General features: G+C 37.0%; 1 protein-coding gene across 2 annotated transcripts in view; it reads left to right on the top strand.

Annotated features, from left to right (window-relative positions):
• LOC145685761 (protein dpy-30 homolog) overlaps positions 1–24960 on the top strand; it is a 51393-nt gene that overhangs the window by 19896 nt on the left and 6537 nt on the right. For both annotated transcript variants that reach the window (XM_081758270.1, XM_081758269.1), the window contains exons 2-3: positions 17248–17336; positions 23700–23851. In XM_081758270.1, the coding sequence (XP_081614396.1) occupies positions 17248–17336; positions 23700–23851 (241 nt within the window). The remainder of the gene's footprint in view (positions 1–17247; positions 17337–23699; positions 23852–24960) is intronic.

Below are 24960 nucleotides of genomic sequence, written 5' to 3' on the forward strand. Positions count from 1 at the left end.
AATTCCGAACAACAGGTTGTTTGTGTAAGGGAAAATCACCGGGACGTCCTCGAGTGCCCGACGCAGACGTGGAGCGCGTCCGTCAATGTTTTACACGCAGTCCGCAGAAATCAGTTCGTCGTGCAGCTCGACAGCTCAACATGCTCTCGATGTCCGTCTGGCGTGTGTTGCGTCGTCGTTTACACATGAAACCATACAGAATTCAGCTACTGCAAGCTCTTTGTGAAGGTGACAAAGAACGACGTATGGAGTTTTGTAATTTCATTCTTGACAAGATTGTAGAGGACAATATTTTTGTTCAACGCTTAGTGTTTAGTGACGAGGCAATATTCCATTTGAATGGAAATGTGAACCGCCATAATGTGCGAATATGGGGTACGGAACACCCACATGAAGTTGTACAACATGAGAGGGACTCGCCAAAAGTTAATGTGTTTTGTGCAGTTTCCCGAAAAAAAAGGTGTATGGTCCATTTTTCTTTGCCGAGAACGCTGTGACGGGGTTAACCTACCTTGATATGCTTGAGTACTATCTTTTCCCACAGTTGGAGACTGATTCGAATGATTTCATCTACCAACAGGATGGAGCACCGCCACACTGGCATGGGAAAGTGCGGGGATTTTTAAATCGAACGATTCCACAACGATGGATCGGTCGCACTGGACCAAATGATGCAGCGTTACATTACTGGCCTCCAAGGTCACCTGACCTTACTGTATGTGATTATTTCTTGTGGGGGTTTATAAAAGACTCCGTTTATGTGCCTCCGTTACCAAGCACAGTGAATGAACTGCGACATCGCATAACGGCAGCTGTGGAAGCTGTAACTGAAGACATGCTAGCTGCAGTTTGGGACGAATTTCAATACCACATGGACATATGCCGTGCATCTCACGGGGGCCACATTGAACACCTATGAAGAGGTGCAATAAAAACTTTTTGAGTTTCACTATCATGCAAAACAAAAACTATTTGTATATTTTATTAGTTTCAGAAATACAGACTTGCCAAAGTGGATGAATCTTTTTGATACACCCTGTATATCTTTATGATTTTAGAAACAAACATTTCTTTTCCTTAAAATCGATCAATCACAAATGATTGACTTCAGGTTTGGATCTAAATTGAAAAGTAGAGGGGAGGGCAGTGAAAGTGTAAATATGTCTTAATAATTTTCGAAAGAAACTATTTATTTCAATAGAATTAGTAGTAATTGAAAAACAAATGATTGGCTTCGATTTCGAATCAAAATTTGAAAGTGGGGGTCGGTGTGAAGTGTCAGCTTTATTTTTAAATATCTCGAAACAAACTATTTTTTATTCAAAACAATCGATAAAAAATGAAAAGAAAACGAGTGATTTTGATTCCGAGTCGAATTTTGAAACTGAAAGACAATGTAAAGAACCCAAACTTTATTTTGTAAACATCTCTTGAAGTTTTTCGAAACAAACTATTTTTTCTTCAAAATAATAAAAAACAAAAGATTGCCTTTGGTTTTGAATCGAAATTTGAAAGAGAGAGGGTTAGTGTGAATTTGTCCCCAACTTTGTTTTGTATATATCTCTTTATGTTTATCGAAACAAACGATTTTTTCTTCAAAACAGTCAACAACACACAAAAAACAAACGATTGATTTTAGTTTCAAGTCGAAATTTGAAAGTGCGAAGGGAGGCAACTTCATAGATGTATGTGAAAGTGGTCTCACAAATATCAAGTATGACTAACTGGTCAGATAAGAAAAAACTTTCTGGGTAATTCCCTGCATTTTCTCCCTAATGCTGGTATTTTTGTTTTCTTTTTTGGCAATATAATTGTACTTTTTCATATTTAAGCGATTGAAATTTAGTTTTAATTTCGTTAAAAAAAAAAAAAAAAAAAGTGGCACGTTTAATTCATGTTCGACATTAGAAATTTTTATTGTGGATCGTTATATTGTAGTTTATCTACTGTGCAAGGTTGGCAGCCTTGCTCCGCATTTAGACCACAAAAACACAATGTTGCAAATTAAGTAGCACGTAATAAAGCATCAATTGGGCAATAACATTAATCATGTGACGATTTAAAGGAACCGTATAGTGCATTTTCTCATGTCAATTAGGAATTCGTGTTCATAAATTGAATGTCACCATTAACTTACACTCGGTTCCAAGTATTTGATTTAAAACACCGGTCAAATGACAATGAAGTTTTCAGATAGGAGATGGTGCCACTGAATTCTGCAAATAGATCACAAGCAGCTTTAATTATTGTATGTGCGTTACTAAGCATCTTAATGAAACTATTGAAGTAAAAATTGTCATGTACTATCTCATCCTAAGGGGAAATATATTTCAAACCTTATTTTCCTTAAACGTTTACGGAGAATTAGATTATTCCGGGTTTTGGCGAAATCTGGTTCTTTTTACCGCATATAGACCACTTTTTTTGGTTTTTAATAAATATTTTCATATTAAATGCTCAGTTATGATGGAAAATGTATTTTAATAGCCAATAATACCACATTAAACAACTACATGTACTCACAACAGTTAATATCAGAAATTTTAAAAATTCATTTTTTTTTTCAGTTTTTCCTCTGATGACCGAACATCATTCTTGACTAACATATTGACTTTTTGTCCCAAAAATGCAAACCTTTTTATTGGAAGGTTGATAATATAGTAGATGAAGATTAAATTAATCATTTCACTCTTTAATGTCTATCGAACTTCAATATTCTAAAAATAAAACACTTTTCTTTGTGATTTTCATAGTCGGCAAATAGACCACTTTGGGACATGTTTTTCTCAGTTGATAATACAATTTTGCAAAGAAACACTAGTCGGTTTTTACTTTTTTGGTTAATTCTACGCAATACAATGTACTTATTATAATTTATTGTGCCGACGTACTATTTTTAGACCTATAAATTACGAGTCCGCAAATAAGCCACTTTCAAGCAGCTATAGATAGATAGATATAAATAGATAGTCATTAACTAATTAATTAATTACTAGAAGAACTTTGTTCTTTTATGTATACCACAACGATATGTGCCAGTGATGTGTTGAGTTTGCTGCAGAAGCTTTAGGAAAAGAAGCTACTGAAGAAGATGGGAGTTCCCATTGAAAATTAGGGGACCGCGATGGCTCAGTGGTAGAACGTTCACCTCTGGTACATGGGATTCCGGGTTTGATCCCAGCCCCCGCCAAGTGAACTTTGTGGTGGACAAACACCGTGTGCGTGGGTTTCCTAGGGGTTCTCCCGTTTGCTCCCAGGGGGCGCGGTGGCTCAGTGATAGAGCGTTCACCTCTGGTGCTTGGGGTCCCTGGTTCGATCCCAGCTTGCACAGTGTGGACTTTGTGGAGGACAACCATCTTGCTCGTGGGTTTCCTCGGGGTTCTCCCGTTTCCTCCCACTGTCTTCATTACCCATTTCACTCATCTCTCATCATCGTCGTCTCCTTTGGTGTAACTGTGGGACGTAAAACTTAAGATTTCATTTTTCCGTTTCTTCCCACTATTTCATTCCACCATTTAATTCATTACTCATCACCGTCTCCTTTAGCCTAACCGGCATAAACGTGGGACGTAAAACAAAGATTTCATTTCGTTTTTTTTTTTTCATTGAAAATTGCGGCATTACTAAATAACAGACATATACCTAGATTAGTCCATGTAAATATTACAAAATTTTGCTTTGAAAACGTTTGTTACTCAATACTTCCCTGCATTTAATTCTACAATTAAGAGAGACTTTACACCATAGGTTTGCTTAGGGATGCTGTAGGGTACATTTTGATTAATGAATTTAGTTTCACTAATGATAGGAAATTCAGTTTATAGTTTATTTTACAGTACATAATACGCAAGTTCTAGGTTCGGCATGAACTCGGTTGATTAATTGCTTTCCAAAGTGGCATTGTCTTGAAAAAATTGAAAATATAACACAACTTACAGTGAATTACTTTTTAATTTTTCAGAGTTAATAGATGATAATGGTTACAACTTATGTTCTGAATTTGAAAATAGACAAGTTGTATAAGACTTCAGAGAGGTAGTCGAAAATTGTCAATTGAGCTAATTTTCCAAATTCGGAACACCAACAGTATGAAATAAATAAATATTTCAGTTTAACGTCCCACGATTATGTCCTTTAGGATAAGGGGAGACGATGATTAAAGCAAGTGAATGATAATGGTAGAGCCGGTGGAATGAGAAAGTGGGAGGAAACGGGAGTACCCCGAGAAAGCCGATGGACACGATGTTGTCCACCACAAACTTACTTAGGCTGGGAATCGAATCAGGGAGCCCACGCAACAGAGGTAAGCGCTCTACCTCTGAGCCACCGTTCCCTCAACACTAACAATAATTAAGGTTAATAAATAATTATATATCTGTTCCTTCTGCAGTTAATTGTACAATTTCTTTGTTTAGTGCATGGTTAAGTTAGGCAACCCAAGTTACTATTCTGATTTCAATCATATCAGTTCCGGATAGTATTGCCACGAGACGAGACGAGACGAGACTTCAGGTTGTCTCGTCTCGTGCAAAGCATGTCCCGTCTCGAAAAAATGTGCTCGTGTCTCGTCTCGAGAGGTTCTGTCTCGTCTCGTTTGTCTCGTAAAAATATAGCAGCATACCATGGGAACGAAAGTAAAATGTAGCACTCTGCACCATGCTAATCAAGATACAACTAACAAGGGAAGAGAGGGAGATTATATATCGAAGTGGAAGGTGGTTTATATACCAATCGAAAGCACTAATGACGCCTATTACAAAACTGTAATAAAAATTTTCCGAATGCATATACTGTGTGAGTTATATGAATATACAGGGTGTCCAGAAAATCCATTTCCACCCCTTGAAATCGCAAACGATGAGACAGATGCCAAAACTGGAAAACACGTTTTTGATCATTATAAAAGTACAATGTATCAAAGCAAACATTGTTGTCCCAGGGCCACCCGCAGAGTCCCAGGCGGGATCCAACTCAAAAATTACAAAAGGTAAGGAGGCCAAGTAGTATATCGTTCGAAACTTCTTGGGAAATGAAAGAAGACGAACAAGTCCCAACTCTCTAAATTACCCTGTGCAAAATGGCGGCCGGTCAAACTGCCAGCAAAAACGTCATTGTAGAGTCTATGGCCACCCTCCAAAGAAAGAAAAAAAACTGAAACGGTAAGACAGATATCAAAAAAGAAAAAGATGAGTGTCATCTTTTCAAAAGTACAATGACTGAAAGTAAAAATGTTTGTCCCAGGGTCCTCCACAAGGTTCCAGACGGGGTCCTACTCAAAATTTTCAAATGGCAAATATGGTCAAATAAAGCTGTTGAGAAATAAAAGAACACGGAACAAGTCTCGATCCTCTAAAATTACTCTGTGTAAAATGGCGGCCGGTCAAAATGTACATCTTCATTTCGATTTTCTGAACACGTTCACTTTCCATTTTGCAATCGGCACTTGTTTTCATTCTGAGGCATTTGTACGTATTTACTCTTCCTGGTGCAAGGAATTCTTTCGTTTGAATTATTTTATAATTGATAAACCAGATAACGAGCATAAGTTCCACTGTTGTGCAGTCATAAACATAAATAAGTAGAGGTAAGAGTCTTTACTTCTGATGGCTCCAACCTCTACTTATTTATGTTCGTGGAAGTACATTATATGTTAACTAGTCAGTTCTATACTCAAAGATGTCAAATGTTGTCGTTTCTTTTCTTTATGTCTTAATTTGCTTTTATTTTATTATATATTTTTTTTATTTGTTTAGACATTACTGGGCTCAAAGAGCAGAATCTCACAGTAGGGGCATTTCCTTTCTTTCCGCTGAGTACAAGAATTAAAGTGAAAATAAACTAAAACCCGGTTACAGAAAGAACAACTAAAATGCAAGATGTTTGCACAGTATTATCGTAGAGCGTCCATACTTGTTCTTTCTGCTTTCATTTAATAACAGCTTAAAACGATGTGCTACTTGACCTCCCTTGCCATTTGAACAATTTGAACATGACCCCGCCTGGGACATTGTGGAGGACCCTGAGACAAATATTTTTACTTCCAATCATTGTACTTTTGAAATGATGACACACATGTTTTCCTGTTTTGACATCTGCCTCACCGTTTCAGGATTTTTTGGGGGGTTGCCATCGACTTTACAATGACGTTTTTGCTGACAGTTTGACCGGCCACCATTTTGCACAAGGTAATTTTAGAGTATTGAGACTTGTTCCGTCTTCTTTCATTTCCCGGGAAGTTTCGAACGATATGCTACTTGACCCCCTTACCTTTTGTAATTTTTGAGTTGGACCCCGCCCAGTATACTGCGGGTGGCCTTGTGACAAGAATTTTTGCTTTGATACGTTGTACTTTTAAAATGATCAAATACATGTTTTCGAGTTTTGGCATCTGTCTTATCGTTTGCGATTTCAAGGGGTGGTAACGGATTATCTGAACACTTTATATATCCATATAGCTCGCATAGTATATGCATTCGGAAAATTTTTATTACAGTTTTGTAATAGGCTTCATTGGTGCTTTCGATTGGTATATAAACCATCTTCCACTTCGATATATAATCTCCCTCTCTTCCCTTGTAAGTTATAAGTATTACCCAGAACACACAAGACAAGAAATGTCACGGTAGCTACACCGTGAAGCCTTCACCTCTGGTGTATGTGGTAGTCGGTTCGATCTCGGTTAGTGCCATGTGAGCTTTGTGGTGGACAAACATTGAATGTGTGTGGGGACCGCGGTGGCTCAGTGGTAGAGCGTTCACCTCTGGTGCTTGGGGTCTCGGGTTCGATTCCAGCCTCGCCAAGTGAACTTTGTGGTGGACAAACACCGTGTGCGTGGGTTTTCTCGGGGTTCTCCCGTTTCCTCCCACTTTCTTCATTCCACCATTTCATTCATTACTCATCATCACTATCTCCTTTAGCCTAACCGGCATAACCGTGGGACGTAAAACTCAAAGATTTCATTTCATTTCATTTTTCGAATGTGTGTGTTTTCTCGAAGTTGTCTAGTATCCTACCATTTTCTTCATTCCACTAATTTTCCCATCATCATCCATTCGGCCAAAATTGCCTAAAGGTTTTAAAAATAAATTCAAATAAGCTCACAAGGCAAGGACAAATAGTTTACAAGATAATATATCTCTGCTGTTAGTTGTCTGAGGCGTCTCGGCCCTGGCTTCTTCTTCTTCTTTTTCTTTTTTTTTTCATTCTAAAACATTGAAATTTGTTTCACCAGTTTCAATACACGAATATACGGTAAATTGCTCGTACGGTAAATACGTCGAAGATGAAGACACTAACGTTAAATAATGTTTACACGACAAGCAAAGTTCGATGTAAAGGTGTCATCATCCCCGACACTATCGTATTGTTTTATAGTGTCTGTATATATATATATATATATATATATATATATATATATATATATATATATATACAGAGAGAGAGAGAGAGAGAGAGATGGAAAGATATATAGATAAATAGAGAGATAGATATGTGTGTACACTTTGATTTCATATATTCCAGCCTTTAGGTTTCACAGTGTTAACCCATAACAATCCAAAAACTACTTTCCATTTTAGCATATATAGATTTGTTGCAATTATTTTTTTTTTTTAAAAAAAAGCTCGGAACCAAATAATTTTATTGAGTAATGGAAAGTATTTGATTGAAATTTTATATGTTACTGCACACTAAGCTCTACTTAAAGTGCCATAGTAATGGGAGCTGAACGACACATCGGACGAAAGAATGCTTGGGCCCAGTCTTCATCTCCATGGTTCAAATCTGTTCCCATAACCGCGGGGTGTGTGCTACTATGTGGTGCTTGCCCCGTTTGTGTAACAAACTCATGACAGTACACCCAGATTAGCTAATGGCTTAAAAAAAGTTGATTTTTGGGTGGCCATTTTGGATTAAAGTTCCTTATATTGTCGGGATCTATTCGCAATCATACAACGTACATCTTCATACCAAGCCGAGCGGTCTGCGGCGATAGACCATCGGCTTGAAGGCCCCGGGTTGAGTTCCGGAAGGGTCATGTGTATGGATTTTAACATTTGTTTTTTCGTACTGTGTCAGGGGGGGGGAATCGTACGGGATAAAAGGATTTCAGTCTGAAAAAATGGAGAGAATATCCTCCCCAGGATACTTTCATGGGAGTAAGGAATTAGTAAAAATATAGGATATACATTTTATAGCAGGTTTAAATATATGGTTTGGGTATCCTATTTCTTTTCTGTTAATTATATTCTTCAGTGTTCGAATTTTGATCATTCTCATGATATTTTCTGCTTTCAACGGAGTTCCATGAATATTATACCAAATGTTCTTTACACTTATCAAGTTCGAGAGGCTTAGTGTGCCTGTAAGAAACAATTTCTGAAGATAATTCAGGTCCTAATGAATATTATTCACTAGGAAAGGGAAGTATTCCCCTCCTTTCGAAGCAGAGGGCAATTTCGCACTCTGGTCAGATCAAACATTTCCGCGTAACAAAACGAAGGTCCCCCTGTAAAACTTCTTTACCCAAAGTGTTATTATTAGTATCATAAATTTGCTGAAAGCAAACAATTTGAAGGGTTCGTCGATAATATCTTTGCTTCTTTTGTCGTCCGCCCGCCTTCCAAACGAAGAGGTGAATTTTACAACATGACTGCTGTATAATGAGCGAGCGATTGGTAAAATGGTAAAAGTGTGTGTGTGTGTGTGTGTGAGAGAGAGAGAGAGAGAGAGAGAGGGAGGGAGGGAGAGAGAGAGAGAAGACAAAATTTTAGTTGCAAGATGATATACTTCAATTGCCGTTTTCGGTTCATATAGCAAAAAGAATACCGCCACCAGAGAATAAAGACAAGTGTAGACCTTACCCAGTTTTCAAATTGAATAGATGGTGGTGGTAGTTCGGTTTCTTGACCTTGTAAAAATCTTCCCTGTCTTTGATTTTGTTTGTCATCATTCCAGCCAGAAATAAAAAAAATGAGAATCCCTCAGTTTACAGCAAGGGGAATTGGGGACAAGACATTAAGGATGATATTCCTGGAAGCTCATGTATCACGATTGTTTCATTCAATAGACAGAGGACACTTTTCTATGAAGGCTTTTCAACGTGTTTCCTCACAAAGGGGATTTTCCTTTTACAATCTATATGACCACTGGCAATTTCAATCCTGGCCATTCCCGCCAGCGTTTTCATTTTTGAGACACGAGACGAGACGAGACATTTCACGAGACGTCCCGTCTCGTCTCGTGGCAACACTAGTTCCGGAAACCTTGCCACTTTTAGAGGGAAGGGAAAGTCGCCTAAATGCAGACTTGTAGGCAAGAAAAACTCATGAAAATGTACACTCATGTCCAAAATTATTGATGCATGTCTATAAATATGTTTTTGTACTAATACAATTTGATAACGAATTCGCCCTGTATTTCATATAAGTTAGTATGTGTATAATCGGTGAAGACATGTATGTGGAGAATTTCATGTCAAAAGAGCAGTAAATAAGAACAATAAAACGAAAACAAAACTTTCTTGTCCATTTAGCAACATTTTGTTTTACTCATTCTAATTTTCATATTTATAATTCTTTTCCTATGAAATTTACCACAACTATACATTTCCCGATTATACACATAGTATCAATATTAAAAGTACTCTACAAAATCATTATCAAATTATATTCTTACAAGAAGACAGTTATAGATATGCGACAATTATTTTGGACATGAGTGTACATCAAACCCTCATAGCTACATTGTTATTTCAGTATTAAAAGAATACTTACTATGCTCCCATTTCAAACATAGGGAGCACAGGGTCTCAGTGGCAGAGTGCTTCTAGTGCGAAAGGTTCCTGGTTCGACCCTGGGCCATATAAGCTTATTGGTGGACACATTGTGTTCGTGGATTTTCTCGGAGTCCGTCCATTTCTTCTTTCATTTCACCAATTGTTTCATAATCATTTTCCGTCTCATTTACCCTATATGGCATATTCCTAGGACGTAAAACTTAGATTTCATTTAAATTCTAACATACATTTCTGTAAGATCTCAAATACTTGATTGAAAGAACATAAAATGTGCATGTGTTTGCAAACTAACATTGTCAAATTTCGATTCCCGGGCCTAAGAAATGAACTTGTACCAATAACTGTAGACACTGTAGAATTATGTCAAACAACATCTATTAAATTTCTAGGAGTATATGTTAATGAAGATTTAACATGGAATACTTATGTTGAATACATTAATACTAAACTCAGTTCACTCTGTTTTGCATTCCGTAGGTTGCAAGGTAGTTTGAGCAAGGAAGCTGTCATGTCCTTATATTATAGCAGTTTTTTTCAATAATAAACTATGGTGTTATATTTTGGGGGAATTCGAGAATAAGTGCTAGTACATTCCGAATACAGAAAAAAAGTTATTAGAATAATGTTTAGTATGCCTGAACGATTCTCATGTAAAAAATTTAAAAAAGAAAATATAAATTATTGACATTACCTAGTTTATATATATATATCGCACAATTATGTATGTAATCGAACACAAGGATTTATTTACATTAGCTATTACGATTCACTCATACGATACTAGGCAGAATTGTAATATGTATATTATCCAACAGAACTATGCAAATTTTAGCAAAAATGTATATATGAATTGTATAAAATTATATGACAAATTACCAACAAAGTATAAGGACATTAACGAAAAACGGATATTCAGAAATACTCTGTTAGAATTATTGTTAGAAAAAAGCTATTATTCTGTGGAAACTTATCTTTCTGATACTTTGTGGTGGACAAACACCGTGTGCGTGGGTTTTCTCGGGGTTCTCCCGTTTCCTCCCACTTTCTTCATTCCACCATTTCATTCATCCCTCATCATCACCGTCTCCTTTAGCCTAACCGGCATACCGTGGGACGTAAAACTCAAAGATTTCATTTCATTTTTATCTTTCTGATAACATATAGAGAATGTAAACCATATCTGATAACTGTAATGCTTAATTGAGGATTGTCCTCATTTGTAAACTATGAACAGGCAAATAAATATGAATATGAATATCGACCATTTTGAATATGTTGCACAACTTCTTTGTTTTGCTAGATCAATTCAAGCGGGCAGAGAAAAGATCTTAAACCTTGAGATAGTCTCAGATGTTATTGAGTTTAACAGATATTAAAATTCAGGACAAAGCAAGAAATCTGTATTATTTTTGTTTGTAGAAAAAAAAAATCTTACATGCTAATTTTAGCAACATATTAAAATGCTCTATCTCTGGAACGACTCAAGATTTTTTTTTTTTTTTTTAATTTGCTTTATTTGAAAGATAATAATTTGCTGATTAAAATAATTTCCTCCATTTGAAAATTTGTATCCAAGTTGTTGTGCTGTGTCCTTCTGAAATATTTTCTAAAAAATCAAATGTCCATAAACATACTATCATAGTTTAAAGTGGTATTACGTCACTTTGAATAATTTTACTTAAATGAAATTGTTCACATTTGAAAGAAAATCTCAAATATTTTTGTGCATGTCAACAGTGGACAACAATACCAATAATGGAGGGGATCACACACAGAAAAAGTAAATTCACTCATGTTTACTTTGACATTAATCGATATGGGTTCATTGTTGAATATTTAGCAGTCAGTTGCTGTTTCTGCTGGAGGTCACTTGCTAAGCTTTATATGTTTCCGTATTGTGCTAACGTAAATTTATTTCCTTTCGTTGTGTTGTGTTGCTATTAAAGAATATGTTTTAAGGATTTATTGCACCCCCATAAGAACGAAGTTGGTGTGCTTTTGGAATAGCACAGCATGCAGAGTCTGGTACAGGTTCAGCGTGCTTTTAGGCGAAGGTTTCAACATCAGGCTCCTACGTAAAAGATTGTGTCTGTGTGTCCCCATGGCGTCAAAACCTGCAAGAAGTGCAAGTTCGTATCAGAGCTGCTATCCAGTCCATTTCATCAGATATGTTGGAGCGTGTGTGGCGTGAATGGGAATATCATCTTGATGTCTACCTCGCTACTCGTGGGGCCCACATTCAGTCTCTGTGAGGTATAGTATTAAAAAAAAATAAAAAAAAAAGTATTTCTTTCAAATGTGACCAATTTCATTTAAATACGATTATCCAAAGCGACGTAGTATTTTTATAGACACACTGTACTTTTCAAAAATGCAACCCCCCTTTAACACTTTCAGCCCCTTGTGTATCTTTTTGATACACAGTGAGGGTTTACTGATGGACCACGTGTATCAAATAGATACACATTGACTGACAATGTTCATAGCAAACTGTAGTCTGGTCCCGGGGTGAAATTTACTCAAACAGGGTTGGGGCTGAAAGTGTTAAAAAAAAAAAAAAAAAAAAAAATAATAATAATAATAATAATAATAATAATAATAAAATAAAATTAAAAAAAAAAAAACTTGATAGTACCATGTTTTCAAAACCAGAACTTCCACTTTATAAACAATTGAAAATTTTGCCATACATTAAACCAGTTTCCGCTACCACATTCCCACATATTGGGCTCATGAAGTCAAAATCTAGTCTTATTTCACATAGCATTTTATTTCTGCATAAAGGTAAGTAACTAACACAGCTTTCAAACATATTAAAACTTGCAAAACTTTGGTGAAAGTTCCAAAATATATTACAGGTTCTCCAAACCTTACCACTTTTGTGCACTGTGCTTGGAACTGAAATAAACAATTTAAAAATGTGTTCAACTGCATCAGTATTTTCCTTTGATATTACGTGATGCTTCCCTATTGACGCAATAAAAACTGGAGCACCCACAATCTTTAAAATATTGCGTGAATTGGAAGTAAACATCGGTGGTGATGTCTTGCAGGTGAAAATTATTCAGCAGCCAGTCCACGTCGTAACATAAAGTTACGACGATTTAATTTAACTCACAACTGACATTTATAATCTCTGCAAGCCATACACACAGATTACAAACATCCGTCTTTGTAGGTTGTGAACGGGGTTCTGTCGTTTTGAGATCTTAGTTAGACAGAAGAAATGTCTTCTTTCTTGCTCGACGATATAAGTTCGTCGATCACTCTGAGGCCTTGGAGATTATCAGTGCGGACGAAATCAATCAACTGTCGACCAAATATTTACCATTCGACAAATACTCAAAAAGAAGTGGGAATACAATACCCCGGTACATCAACCATTTAATGATTTTAGTAAGGTTTACGACTCGGTTAGGAGAGAAACATTATACAACGTTCTTACAGAACTTGCTAATACAGAACGTTCTTATAGAATACCGAGATAGCTAATTAGATTAATTAAGATATGGTTAAATGAATCCCAAAATAAAGTCCGGGTAGGAAAATTTTTATCCACGACCTTTCACGTCGGGAATGGCCTGAAACAAGGAGATACGTTGTCGTCATTATTATTCAACTTTGTCCTGGAATACGCTATAAGGAAAATCAAAGATAGCTACTAGGGCCTAGAGTTGAATGGTGTTCACCGGATTATGGCGTATGCTGATGTAAATTTAATTGGGGATGATAAGAGAACAATAGAAAGAAATGCAGAGGTATTATTAAACGCTTGCAGGGACATGGGTTTAGAAGTAAATGCAGAGAAAACGAAATACATGGAAGTTCGTCGGAACCGTAATACGGCAAATTATGGATGAGTTAAAATATTAAATAATACTTTTAATAAAGTGGATACTTTCAAATATCTAGAATTAATATTAACAGACGAAAATCATATTCACGAAGAAATTAAATGTCGTGTTATTATTCAGTTCAAAATATTTTATCGTCGCGAATTCTGTCGAGGAATTTGAAGCTTAAAATATATAAAACGATAATCTTTCCTGTTGTTCTGTATGGTTGCGTAACATAGTCGCTTACTCTGAGAAAAGAACATAGACTAAAAGTATTTGAAACAAGATCCTGAGGTGAATATTCGGACCCAAGAGGAACGGGGATGAGGAATGGCGGAAACTTCATAACGAGGAACTGCATAATTTATACGGTTTACCAAACATTGTTAGGGTCGTGAAGTCTAGGAGGCTTAGGTGGGCAGGTCACGTAGCTAGGATGGAAGAAAGTAGAAACGTTTTCAAAGTCTTGACTGGAAGACCAATCGGAAACTACCATTAAGTAGACCTAGGTTCAGATGGAAGGACAATATTAAGATGGATCTTGCAGAAATAGGAATAGAAAGTAGAAACTGGATCCAGTTGGCTAAGGATAGAAGTCAGTGAAGAACTTTTGTGAATGCGGCATTGAACCTTCGGGTTCCATAGGCCATAGAGTTAGTTAGATCACTCTGAGGCCAGACATATGACTTTTGAATACCTTTCACAAAGGCAGTTTGGTTGGACCATTCTTCCATTTTCGGCTGGCGAAGTTCTTCAGCATAATCTTTGGGCAACAAAATGAAATCTGTTGATGTATATAATTTCACAACTCTAGTAAAATCCTCGACATTCTCAATTGCAGCTGTAATTGGATTAGACAGATTGTGTTCTATAGCGCAGTGCTTCAGCAACCCTACAACATCGCAAGGCCTCTTCCCCTGATTAACAACACTGTATACTCAATCTATTGGCACAAACGACTTCGTCAATTCAAACAAATCGTATCGATTTTTGAAGTTGTTAGGGACACCATCAGTTATGATCTTTCTGCCTGTAGTTACAGCTCTTTTAAGAATTTTGCCAACAATGCATGTGCTGAGTCATGTCCTGTGCCATCATCATCACATAACTACAACACTTGTGATCTTGTTTTAAAAATATGTTACTACTGTCAAAATTAAAAGTTCTTCATAGGCTAAGCATTTTAATATTTTACTAGAAAATAAGGTAGAAATGTCATTGTAGTTGACGATATAATTTTGACGATGAAAACTAAGTTTGTATGATCATGGTTGCATGATCATGAAAATAGAAATATTTATTTAGGGCAGGAGTGGGGAATCTGCTGTATTAAGGTCGCTGACCGCCTTCCAGAGTCAGAAAGTGCAGCCTGATAAACATGTTGTGAAAATGTTCAATTATATAAGAAATATGAAATACAGAGGTTGATTCATTTATATAGAGCCGAAGTCAGTGTGCAGCTCTGCCGCGCATGCGCAACCCATCGCCATGAGATTGCTACGAGGCAAGCAACAGCATCTCATTAGTCATGCAGTTGAGCGTTGTCTGATGTCGCCAAAACTGAATAGATTCTGGGACGGTTCATTTTAGCCCTTTCCGACCCTAAGTTCTTGTCGTTGCACATCGTAAAAATGTATCAAATGTGTAATTTTCGTGTTGGTCATACCACTGTGAATCGTATTATACGGAAATATGCGCCACAGAATCCTGGGCCAATCACACTGACGCTAACAGCTAGAAATTGGTCTCCTATGAAGAGGACCCCCGCCGCTATTGCGTGTGGTTCGCTGTATGACGACCACCTCCGAAAATTCCACCACACAGCTTGCGATGACCAGCAAATGCCGCACATCGCAGGCGACAATGAGTTGCGCCGTTCACATGGATTTACACACCACGGTCGTTCGCAAGAGCACGCCCTGAAACCGAGTCATGTGGCTGAACAGGAACTGCAGGAGGCTGTATGAACGTTATCTCGCAGATGATCGATGGAAGTTCGTACCATTACATACAGACCTGTTGACGCAAAGGGCCGAAGCATGTTCTTCCGCCAGTGCGCAGAGTTTCCCAAAAGCGTTCATGATTCCGCACCGTCTCCGACCTGTGGAAAGCCTGTAAAGAGGAGTGGGATGCAATACCCATGGTTCAGCTCCAACGCATTCTTTTGCAGGGGGAATTCCGATGCCGGGCAATAGTCACTAGAGGTGGTCTGCAGATCAAACACAACACGGCTGATGGAAATACAGCATTTCCTAGGTAATTAATATTCGAATTCGGCTCAATATAAATGAATCAATCCCTGCTTTTCACCATAGGCTTCTGCATAAAGTATAAATCCAAGTTCTTGAATTACGTGAATAATCGGTAGTGTAAAGTGGGATAGGTGAAATGTGAAATCTTGTAATATCTCATGGTTATTCCCTTTAGGCTATAGGAGAAACTGTAAATCACAGGTGAATGCTTATTGAAGAACCTCGAGAAAAAACATGTATGCATTGTTTCCGAAGCCGTTCTATTACAGTTCAAAAACTCTTCGAATAAACTTGACAATGTAGAAGAGTGGAACTGAACAACGATTGGACCAGTGTATCTTTTGGTTCCTCGCTGTACTCCTATAACCCCAGACGCTAGATTAACAGGTATTAAATGAATGTATTTCGTATAAAACATGCATGAAAAGTTTTAGAACTTCGCATGTTGATAGTTGCCAACTTTTAAATTTCGTGTTAGGAGATTTAAACTACGAAAATATAATAAGGGAAGTTCAACGCTCATGTAAGCATCCAAATAACAATCCAGTTACAGACGTTTCAACGATAAGTTTTCGCCATCATTAGTGCGAGTTTACCTAAAACCTTACGTATCTCGAGACGCTCTGGTGGTCTAGTGGATCCTGGTTTTTGTTCCAGGTGGCAAAGCTTTCAAATTTGAATGCATTACCATGGTTCGGATTGTCACTTAAATTGTAAGGCTACGTTTCATATTGCCTCGATCTTGGAAAGAGATGCTAAACTCTAACCAAAGAAGAACTCGTTGCTCGATGAACTTATTTTTGATAAGTCGTCATCTCTGGTGAAAATTTATTCGTTGTTACTTCGATCCTTGGGTGATTGTTGAACTTTCGTAGTTATTATTATTTGATGAGCATCTAATTGTTTCAGTAAGTAATTTGAGAATTTGTTCGTGATTTGATGACCTACGTTTCAGTACTGCAAGACAATTAGTCAGAAGTTTCCGTCATTAGAAGAGTAAATGTGGGGTGATGATAGGTTAAGGATTACAGTGCTCATTCCCTATTTAGAGCAAGTTGATCTTGGTAGCCATCCTTATACTTACTGTAGTTTCTGTCAAGACAAAATAAACCAGACTAAACTCTCTGACGCAAATGGTTGCGAAAGGCAGTGATTGGTCAGATGGCACATAGCTGGATAATACGAGTCATAACATTGGCTCATTACTTCCTTATTTCTGTAAGTTTTGAAAGTTTTCTCTCATAATTTGGAACACTTTTCGGCATAATTTTATAGTTTTAGGGTCTTTTTGTAGTAGAAAAAAAATATCCAATGTGATGAAATGTATGATTGCAAGAGATAATATATTTCTTTTTCTTTCCAGAGCAGCCACCTGCTCCAGAACAACCGGCAGCAGAAACACAGCCCCCACAGCCACAGACTGGAGGCAATGGAATATCAGAAGCAGCGCGTGTGCGTAACATACCATGCCACTTCGTTACTTTCTATTAAAATAATTTGTCGATGATGATATATATTTTAAATCATGTTTTGACATTCGTTATTACGTAATCTTTTACTGACGCATTTTGCCTTTATAAGAGCCTAAATTGTTCGTGTTTAATTGTTTACAAATGGAAATATGAAACATATTCAGTGAAGCATCCAAATTGTGATGAACAAAACGACGCCTAAATCACAGATTTAAGGACTAACGTAGAGACACGATTATGCTAGCATTTGTAAACAAAGTTGTAAGAAAAATTAAGCCTCAGTGTAGTTGTTTGAATAAGACTTTAACTTTGGGTGCTGTCGACGTTTTTTGACCGATTCTCAGCAAGGATTTTAGAAGCTGCTGTTCAAGAAGATTGGAATTGTCTATAATGACACTGTCCATGGCTTTGGATTGGATATTTTAACAAAAGAAACACTAATCAAAGCTTCAACACACACTGTATTTTAAACTATAATGTGTTACGGTTTCGGATATCTAACATATCCTTCATCAGACAATATTTAAGCATTTCTTTTGTTAGCATTGTCTGTAGAATGGAGGGAAATGTAGAAAATATGTAGTCCTACGAGTTGTTGTTTTATGCACAAGATCATTGAAACGTAGCGTCAATTTGTCCGTGACAGTTTAGATGCTTCACTGAAGTATATTTCATTAGTCAATTATTAATACGCATCCTATTATGTCATTATGTACTTAAGAAATAACTTCCTGTTTACTATTGTTTGCAACTAATATTAGAATAAGTAGTTAGAGATCTATTTTGTCAGTAAACTATTCATGTTATTTGCTAATGCACGCAGTAAGATATACAAGATGTCTCAAAAGTCCGCTGTCATAGGATAATTGTTATTATCAGAGTTACAACAAAATGTAAGGTGGGAAACCGTCTCCAAATATGATGTTTTCAATCTAAAGTGAAGCTTTTTTTTTTTTTTTTTTTTTTTAATTGGACGAGCCATTGGGCTGTACACTCTTTATGCGCCCAATATTAAATTAAAATGCAACGTTGCCATTTACGTGGATCCACAACATAATTGAATGAAATGACTGTCTTTTACGCTGACGTATCGATGGCCAGCCCCCATTCACTTTATATTGTGGGTCCAGGTAAATGGCAACGTTGCAATTTCATGTATCATAGGGCGCACAAAGAGTGTACAGCCAACGGTTCGTCCGATTTTAAAAAATCCTTCACTTTAGATTGAAAACAACATATTTGAAGACGGTTTTTCCTCTTACATTTTGTTGTAACACTGATAATACAGTTACCCTGTGTCAGGGGACTTTTGAGATATCCTATATATTACTAAATTAAATTCAAGTACTAACCTTGTTTCCCAAAAGTGTTATATGGAATTGTTACTACCCTGTCTGGGATTTTCATCAATAACTATTTTCTCACTGCTGTGCTTATTGTTGGTTATTATTAATCACGTAGGGGACATTCTTAAACCACCAAAATTAGAGTATGAAAAAAAAGTTAAGATATAGTCTATGGAACAGCGAAAAATAATGTATAATTCATGGTAGATCGTTTGGGACAGAAGTAACGTGAAGATTTATATGGAGATATTAATAAAGAAATACGAGGCGTGTTTTTTTAAGTAAGTGTCGTTTTGAAATTTTGGCCACCACAGCTCTGCGATCGGCGTCCCACGCATGTGCACTGTGTACCTACCTAAATCTGCTGGCGAGCAACACATGCCATTAAGGAAACATTCGACCATAGTTTAGTTCGTTTGTGAATGGTTAAAATGCCTTCGCCGACTGTGAAATACACCCTGTGATTCGTTTTCTTACTACTAAATGCGTGAAAGCGACTGAAACTCATCGCCAGATTAGTGAAGTGTATGGAGAAATCATTATGGAATGATACGGAAATGGATTAGAGCTTCTAAAGATGGTCGCACAAATTTTCACGATGAGGAACGAAGTGGGCGACCTTCTGTCATCACTGAAGGCTTGGTGCAGAAAGTTGACGAAAACTCGAAAGAGAATAGGTGCTTTATGATTTCGTCGTTATTTGATAAGCTTCAAGAAGTGTTCTCTATGAAATTGTGGCTCAGCGCTTAAATTCTCGAAAGTTGTGCCCACGGCTGTGTTGTAGTAGTTGTCAAATCAGGCGGCAGACTTCTATAAGGATGGTATTCAAAAGCTTGTGGTACGATACGATAAATGCCTTAATATTAGTGGAAACTATGTAGAAAAGTATATTAAAGTACAGGCTTTAATGTAATAATAACATTGTTACGGAATATATACTTACTTAAAAAACACACCTCGTATAAGAAACATATAAAGAAGAATTATTAATTAAACGAAGTGGGAGATATTAAGTGTGTACTAATTATTTGAGTTTACAATACTTATTGTATTATTATCAATCGGCTGCTACAAAAATTACGATTAGACATTATTCTGCCAACAATAGTTCCCTTTTAGATTTGCCAAGTATCAGCGGCACACTGCAGGGAAAACAAATATACGCTTCCATCCCGGTTGAAACAGGAGCATAATGTGTTGGAAGGAAATCTGAAAAGGTGGATTTTTACCTCAATTACTTCTGCGTGATCAAGAAGTTATCTTGTTGAAGTAAGAAATTGCTACCAAGCATCCAGATAAGACCGTGGAGCAAAACAGAACTTCCCCTGGGATTTATTTGCAAGCGTTACGAAAGTTCTGATGTATGTAAAAAGTGTTGGAGAAATCACAGTAACAAGGTGCGCCCTGTCAAGAACAAAAGATGCATGACTCGTCTGTTTTGTTGGTAGTATGCTGGCAAAAGGACTGAAAACAAAGTTTAAATGGAAAGTAAGCATACAACCGGAAGTCTCCCTGACCTTACTGAAATAGCGTGTGACATAAAAAAACATTTCTAATATTGCTGAGTTATCTGCTACTCCTTCAATTGGTATATTTGGGATAAATAATGTTCACTCTCCTCAGAAACAACAGCATAACTAAGGTGTGTTATCTGCATTGGCACCTGTATCAGAAGATTGTAGACAGAAGAAGAGGTGCAGAAAATAGTCAAAAATAAGGGAAGAAAATACGTCAAAATGTTGAAGTCTACTCGTCGCAGCAAAGGAAGAGATTAAGTTCATCCGTAATTAACAACCCCACTCCCTTTAGATGCCACAAAGAGGGTAAGATAGAAACATGACAAAATTATGAGTTGACCAGTTTACAGGAGAGTGTTTGGGATAACCTGAGGCGCTAGTTCAATTGGGTTAAAAGACTTCGGAGAAAGTAGAGCTCCTTCGTGGCTAAGCGGTTAGCGTACGCGCCTTTGGCGTGGGAGACCCGGGTTCAATTCCCGGCAGGAGCTCATGTGGTTCGGATTCCACGTTAATCAGTAGGTCCACGTCTCATATTGCCTCGCTGCTGAACGGGACGTTAAACTCAATCAGCTCAATTCGGAGAAAGCAACAAATGGTTTAAAGGTTTAAAACAAAAGAACGATTTTTGTATTAGTAGTTTTTATTTATTTATTTATTTATTTATTATTATTATTATTATTATTATTATTATTATTATTATTATTATTTAAGAAAATAAAGAGGGGAAAGTGTTGGATCAGAATGTGATATGAATGTAGGCATATGCCTAGTTGGACACCAGTTGTTAAGATATAGTTTGTGGAACTGCGAAAATCAAGAATTGGAGATGAAGATTTATATGTCGTTTGGAACAGTATTAACGAATTAAAAGATTTATATATAGATATTAAGTAAGAAACATATAAAGGAAAAGAATTATTAATTACACGAAGAACATCAAAAAATAAGTACGTGCTTGTTATTTGAATTTAGTCTAGAATTACAAGTCTGCTACTACAAAGATTAGATTATACTTCATTCTTCCAGTACAATAGTTCCCTTTGAAGTTTACCAAGTAGAAAGATCTTTCGCAGCATTCAAGATAGGTCTGATCCCCCACCCTTCCCCATCTTGTCGTTCGCAACCCAGTGGTCAAAGGGTCATGGGACGAAGCGCTGCTGTAATGGGTAATTTGTGGTTGAATAACAACGGTACGCAAAATGAATGTAAACCGAATCTAGCTTTGGTAAAAAAACATAATAAAAAAAAAATGGGAGCACATACAAAAAGAGATTCCGTTGGAGGAGGAAAAATGAAATGAAATCTTTAAGTTTATGCCGGTTAGGCTAAAGGAGACGGTGATAATGAAAAATGAGTGAAATGGTGGAATGAAGAAAGTAGAAGGAAACGGGAGAACCCCGAGAAAACCCGCGAGCACGGTGTTTGTCCACACGACACGAGCTGGGATCGAACCAGGGACCCCATGCACCAACGCTCTACCACTGAGCCACCGCGCCCCCTCCGTTGGAGGAGGAGTGCAATGAGATAAGGAAGTGAGGAAATAGTGTGAATGATCCATCAGCTTGTCTATAATATTGTGAGAGATGGGTAGACATTCTCCAATGTCGAAAATTTAAATATTTATCATAATTTAAAGCTTTCTGAACAGCGTTGAAAAGTATTGCGCAAGTTGCAGAATGCATAATATGAGTTTTTTTTATTATTATTATTATTATTATTAAGTATTCGTGAAGGATAACGTAAATTGAATGTAAGCGAGTAGGTATTTGTCAGTCAATACCAATACTGACCACACTACGAAGATGAGGATCAGGGAACATAAGAATGAAATGACTTACTATTTTAGGTCTGACAGAGCATTTTATTTGAACAAAACCACGAATTTCCAAAGTGAATGGCTTGTGTAAGTGAACGTAGCAAGGTGTTCCTTTCCTACCTTTAAAATCTGATGACTGACACAGAGAAAATAATACCCAAAATATGAATGCCAAAAAATGAGACAGATTAATTAAACTTCTATCATAATTGCAGCATTTACGGAATACCTGAAAATTTGTTGCTCACAGTACTACAGAGCCGCCACCATGTTTCACGGTAGGAAGGAGTCAGTTCAAAGCCTAAACTTTTTTTTTTCTTTCTTTCTGGCGTCTGCCATACATAATCCAGCCTGTTGTTGGAAATTAGGTGAAAGGGAACTCATCTAACCGTATTATGGTTTTTCCAATAGGCTGTTCACTACGCATGTTTTCGACACCATTTTCTTTGCGCTAATGCGTGGTGGCGGTGATCAGCACTGGAAATTGCAACTCGCTTCGAACTGTGATTGTCCAGTTTCTGATTGAGTTCCGCATTCAGTGTGTGTACAGACCTTGATAACAATTCTCTTCATCAGGATGTTTATCGGTCACAAATGTCACGAAATCAGAAAACGGTCATGAAAGTGAAGAAATTTAGCTTTTGGGTCACGATTTTTTTAAGCTGTACAAATGTAAATACAGATTGGAAAATTTTGTTCTATAAAACGTCAAAATTCACCACCAGAAATGTCTATGGTTGACTTTAGATGCTATCAAATCGCAAGCAAACCACGCTTCTATCGCATGAATGAAAATTCGGCCTAATTCGCACCCAAATTCGGTCTTGAGAGTGTTATGAAATTTTACGATTTGGTAAAGAAAAAGTCATGAAATTTCATTTTGGGATTTTAGTAGACATCCTGTTCATTATTCGGCGATACATGCCCTTCCGGCGTCTATTCTATCGACTATCAAACTTCGCCAGGGTCGTTTTTTCATTAGTTCTGTAGGCCGTCATCATTTTTGGAATACTGTTTCTCGTAACACACTAGATACGCCAACTAAACTCGTACCCACAATCCAGCCACTGTGAAACTAAGAGGTCTCCAATTTTGGATTAACAGCTCTGTCTTCTTCGACACACGCGTTCGTGCTGCACCGTCGGACGTTCGACCTAACACAAGTTAAAAAACGACCAGGCGCTACACACGAAACTTCAGTGTTACCATCACACATCGTAAACGTGTTGCATAACCTTCTGTGTGCTCAGTAGACAACTTCTAATAAATTGAAGGAGTAATTTGGATAAGGGCGTATCGACCTATTTCCGGAAAAATGAGATATACATATTTTCTGCAAGTTTGAGCATGTCCGTATTTGTCTAAGTGGTGTTAAGGTAAGATCTCTGCTCCGTAGCGAACGCCTATCTCCAAAAAATAGTGTGTGAATACGATGGTTAATTGGATAAAGTCGTTTGTTTTTCTGCTCTCCTGTAAAATTGAAGAATTGCTAGTTACGCCCTTATCCAGATTTACTCCTCAAATTGATTATAATTTTACATAAAAGAGAGAGAGAGAGAATAGTTACTCGTTCTTTTTTTTAATTGATGTTAAATTAATTCCATTTATCTTTTCACATTACATTGCTGCTGATTCTGTTGTTGCTTCTCCCATTTTCGAAGCAGAAAGTGATAGGCGTTGAGAAAGAGAATGCTGGAGGGGAACAACCGGCCAAGAAGTCCCGAGTAGATCTTCAGTCGCTTCCTACGAGGCAGTATTTGGACCAAACTGTTGTACCTATTCTACTACAAGCGTTATCTACGTTGGCAAAAGAAAGGTAAGCACAAACCTTTTGATACAAAATCTTACAAGTACTGGGCTAAATATTATCACATTATCTTAAATGCATCCAGTATTAAACCAAATGCACCCAGTAAGATTAACGGCAAGTGACCGATGCGTGGTCCCGAGTTCGGTGATAACAGTTACTTATATTCAGAGATATGTAATTAGTCTTAAAAATTTTTTGCACAAGTGTGTGTTGGTGTTTACTCTATACTTTCAAAGTACGAATAGATTCTAAATAGGAATAGAGTTTGTTCTTTCATTGGCTCTACTCATCTGGGGGGTTTGTCTTATTAATTCTACACCTTACATATATATAGCAATCTTTATCTCTCGTCTCTTTCCTTACCTCTTATATATATATATATATATATATATATATATATATATATTCTTTTTCCTATTTATCTCCTACAACCAACGTTCAAACCAGCAAATCAACTTAACTCTATCTAAACCTAAGGTTAGAGGATGGCTTACTTTCCTTTCTCATAAATTAAGTACTGGGTCTGGATAGAGCTGATCAAAATATAAAACTCCAACAGACCAAAGCAGTATATATATTTTTAGGAGTATATGTATGTGTTACAGTTTCGACTATGTAACATAGCCTTCCTCAAACACATTATCTGAGGAGAGTAGCAGAGTGGAAAACACAGAGGAGGTAAAACGTGCCCTAGAACAGGTGGGAGACAGAAGAGAAAGAACCATATTGTTCAGTGTTGATGAAAAAGCAATGTTCCCGAGCATTAAAGGAGAGTACGTGTTAAAAACAATAAAAGAGGAAATGGAAAATAAGATAATAAGAAAATATCAAAAGGAGAAAGTGTTGAAGGCCCTAACGCTGATATGGAGGAATTGTGTATGCATGATTGGTGAAAAATTGGTGACGATAAAAGAGGGACTAAGCATAGGTTCGAGACTAAGCCCAGTACTAGCAGAGATTGTAATGAACAGGGGGGAACAGCAAGTGAAAACAGGAGGAGGACAAAGTCTTATAAGGTTTTGTAGATATGTAGGTCATTGCTTTGCAATATGGAATGGAACCAAGAGACAATTGGAGAAACTTGTTAAAACAATTAAGGATGAAGAAAAAGGGAT

The sequence above is a fragment of the Thermobia domestica genome, chromosome 5 (assembly GCF_964235325.1).
Source record: "Thermobia domestica chromosome 5, izTheDome1.hap1.1, whole genome shotgun sequence".
Taxonomy (NCBI): Eukaryota; Metazoa; Arthropoda; class Insecta; order Zygentoma; family Lepismatidae; genus Thermobia; species Thermobia domestica.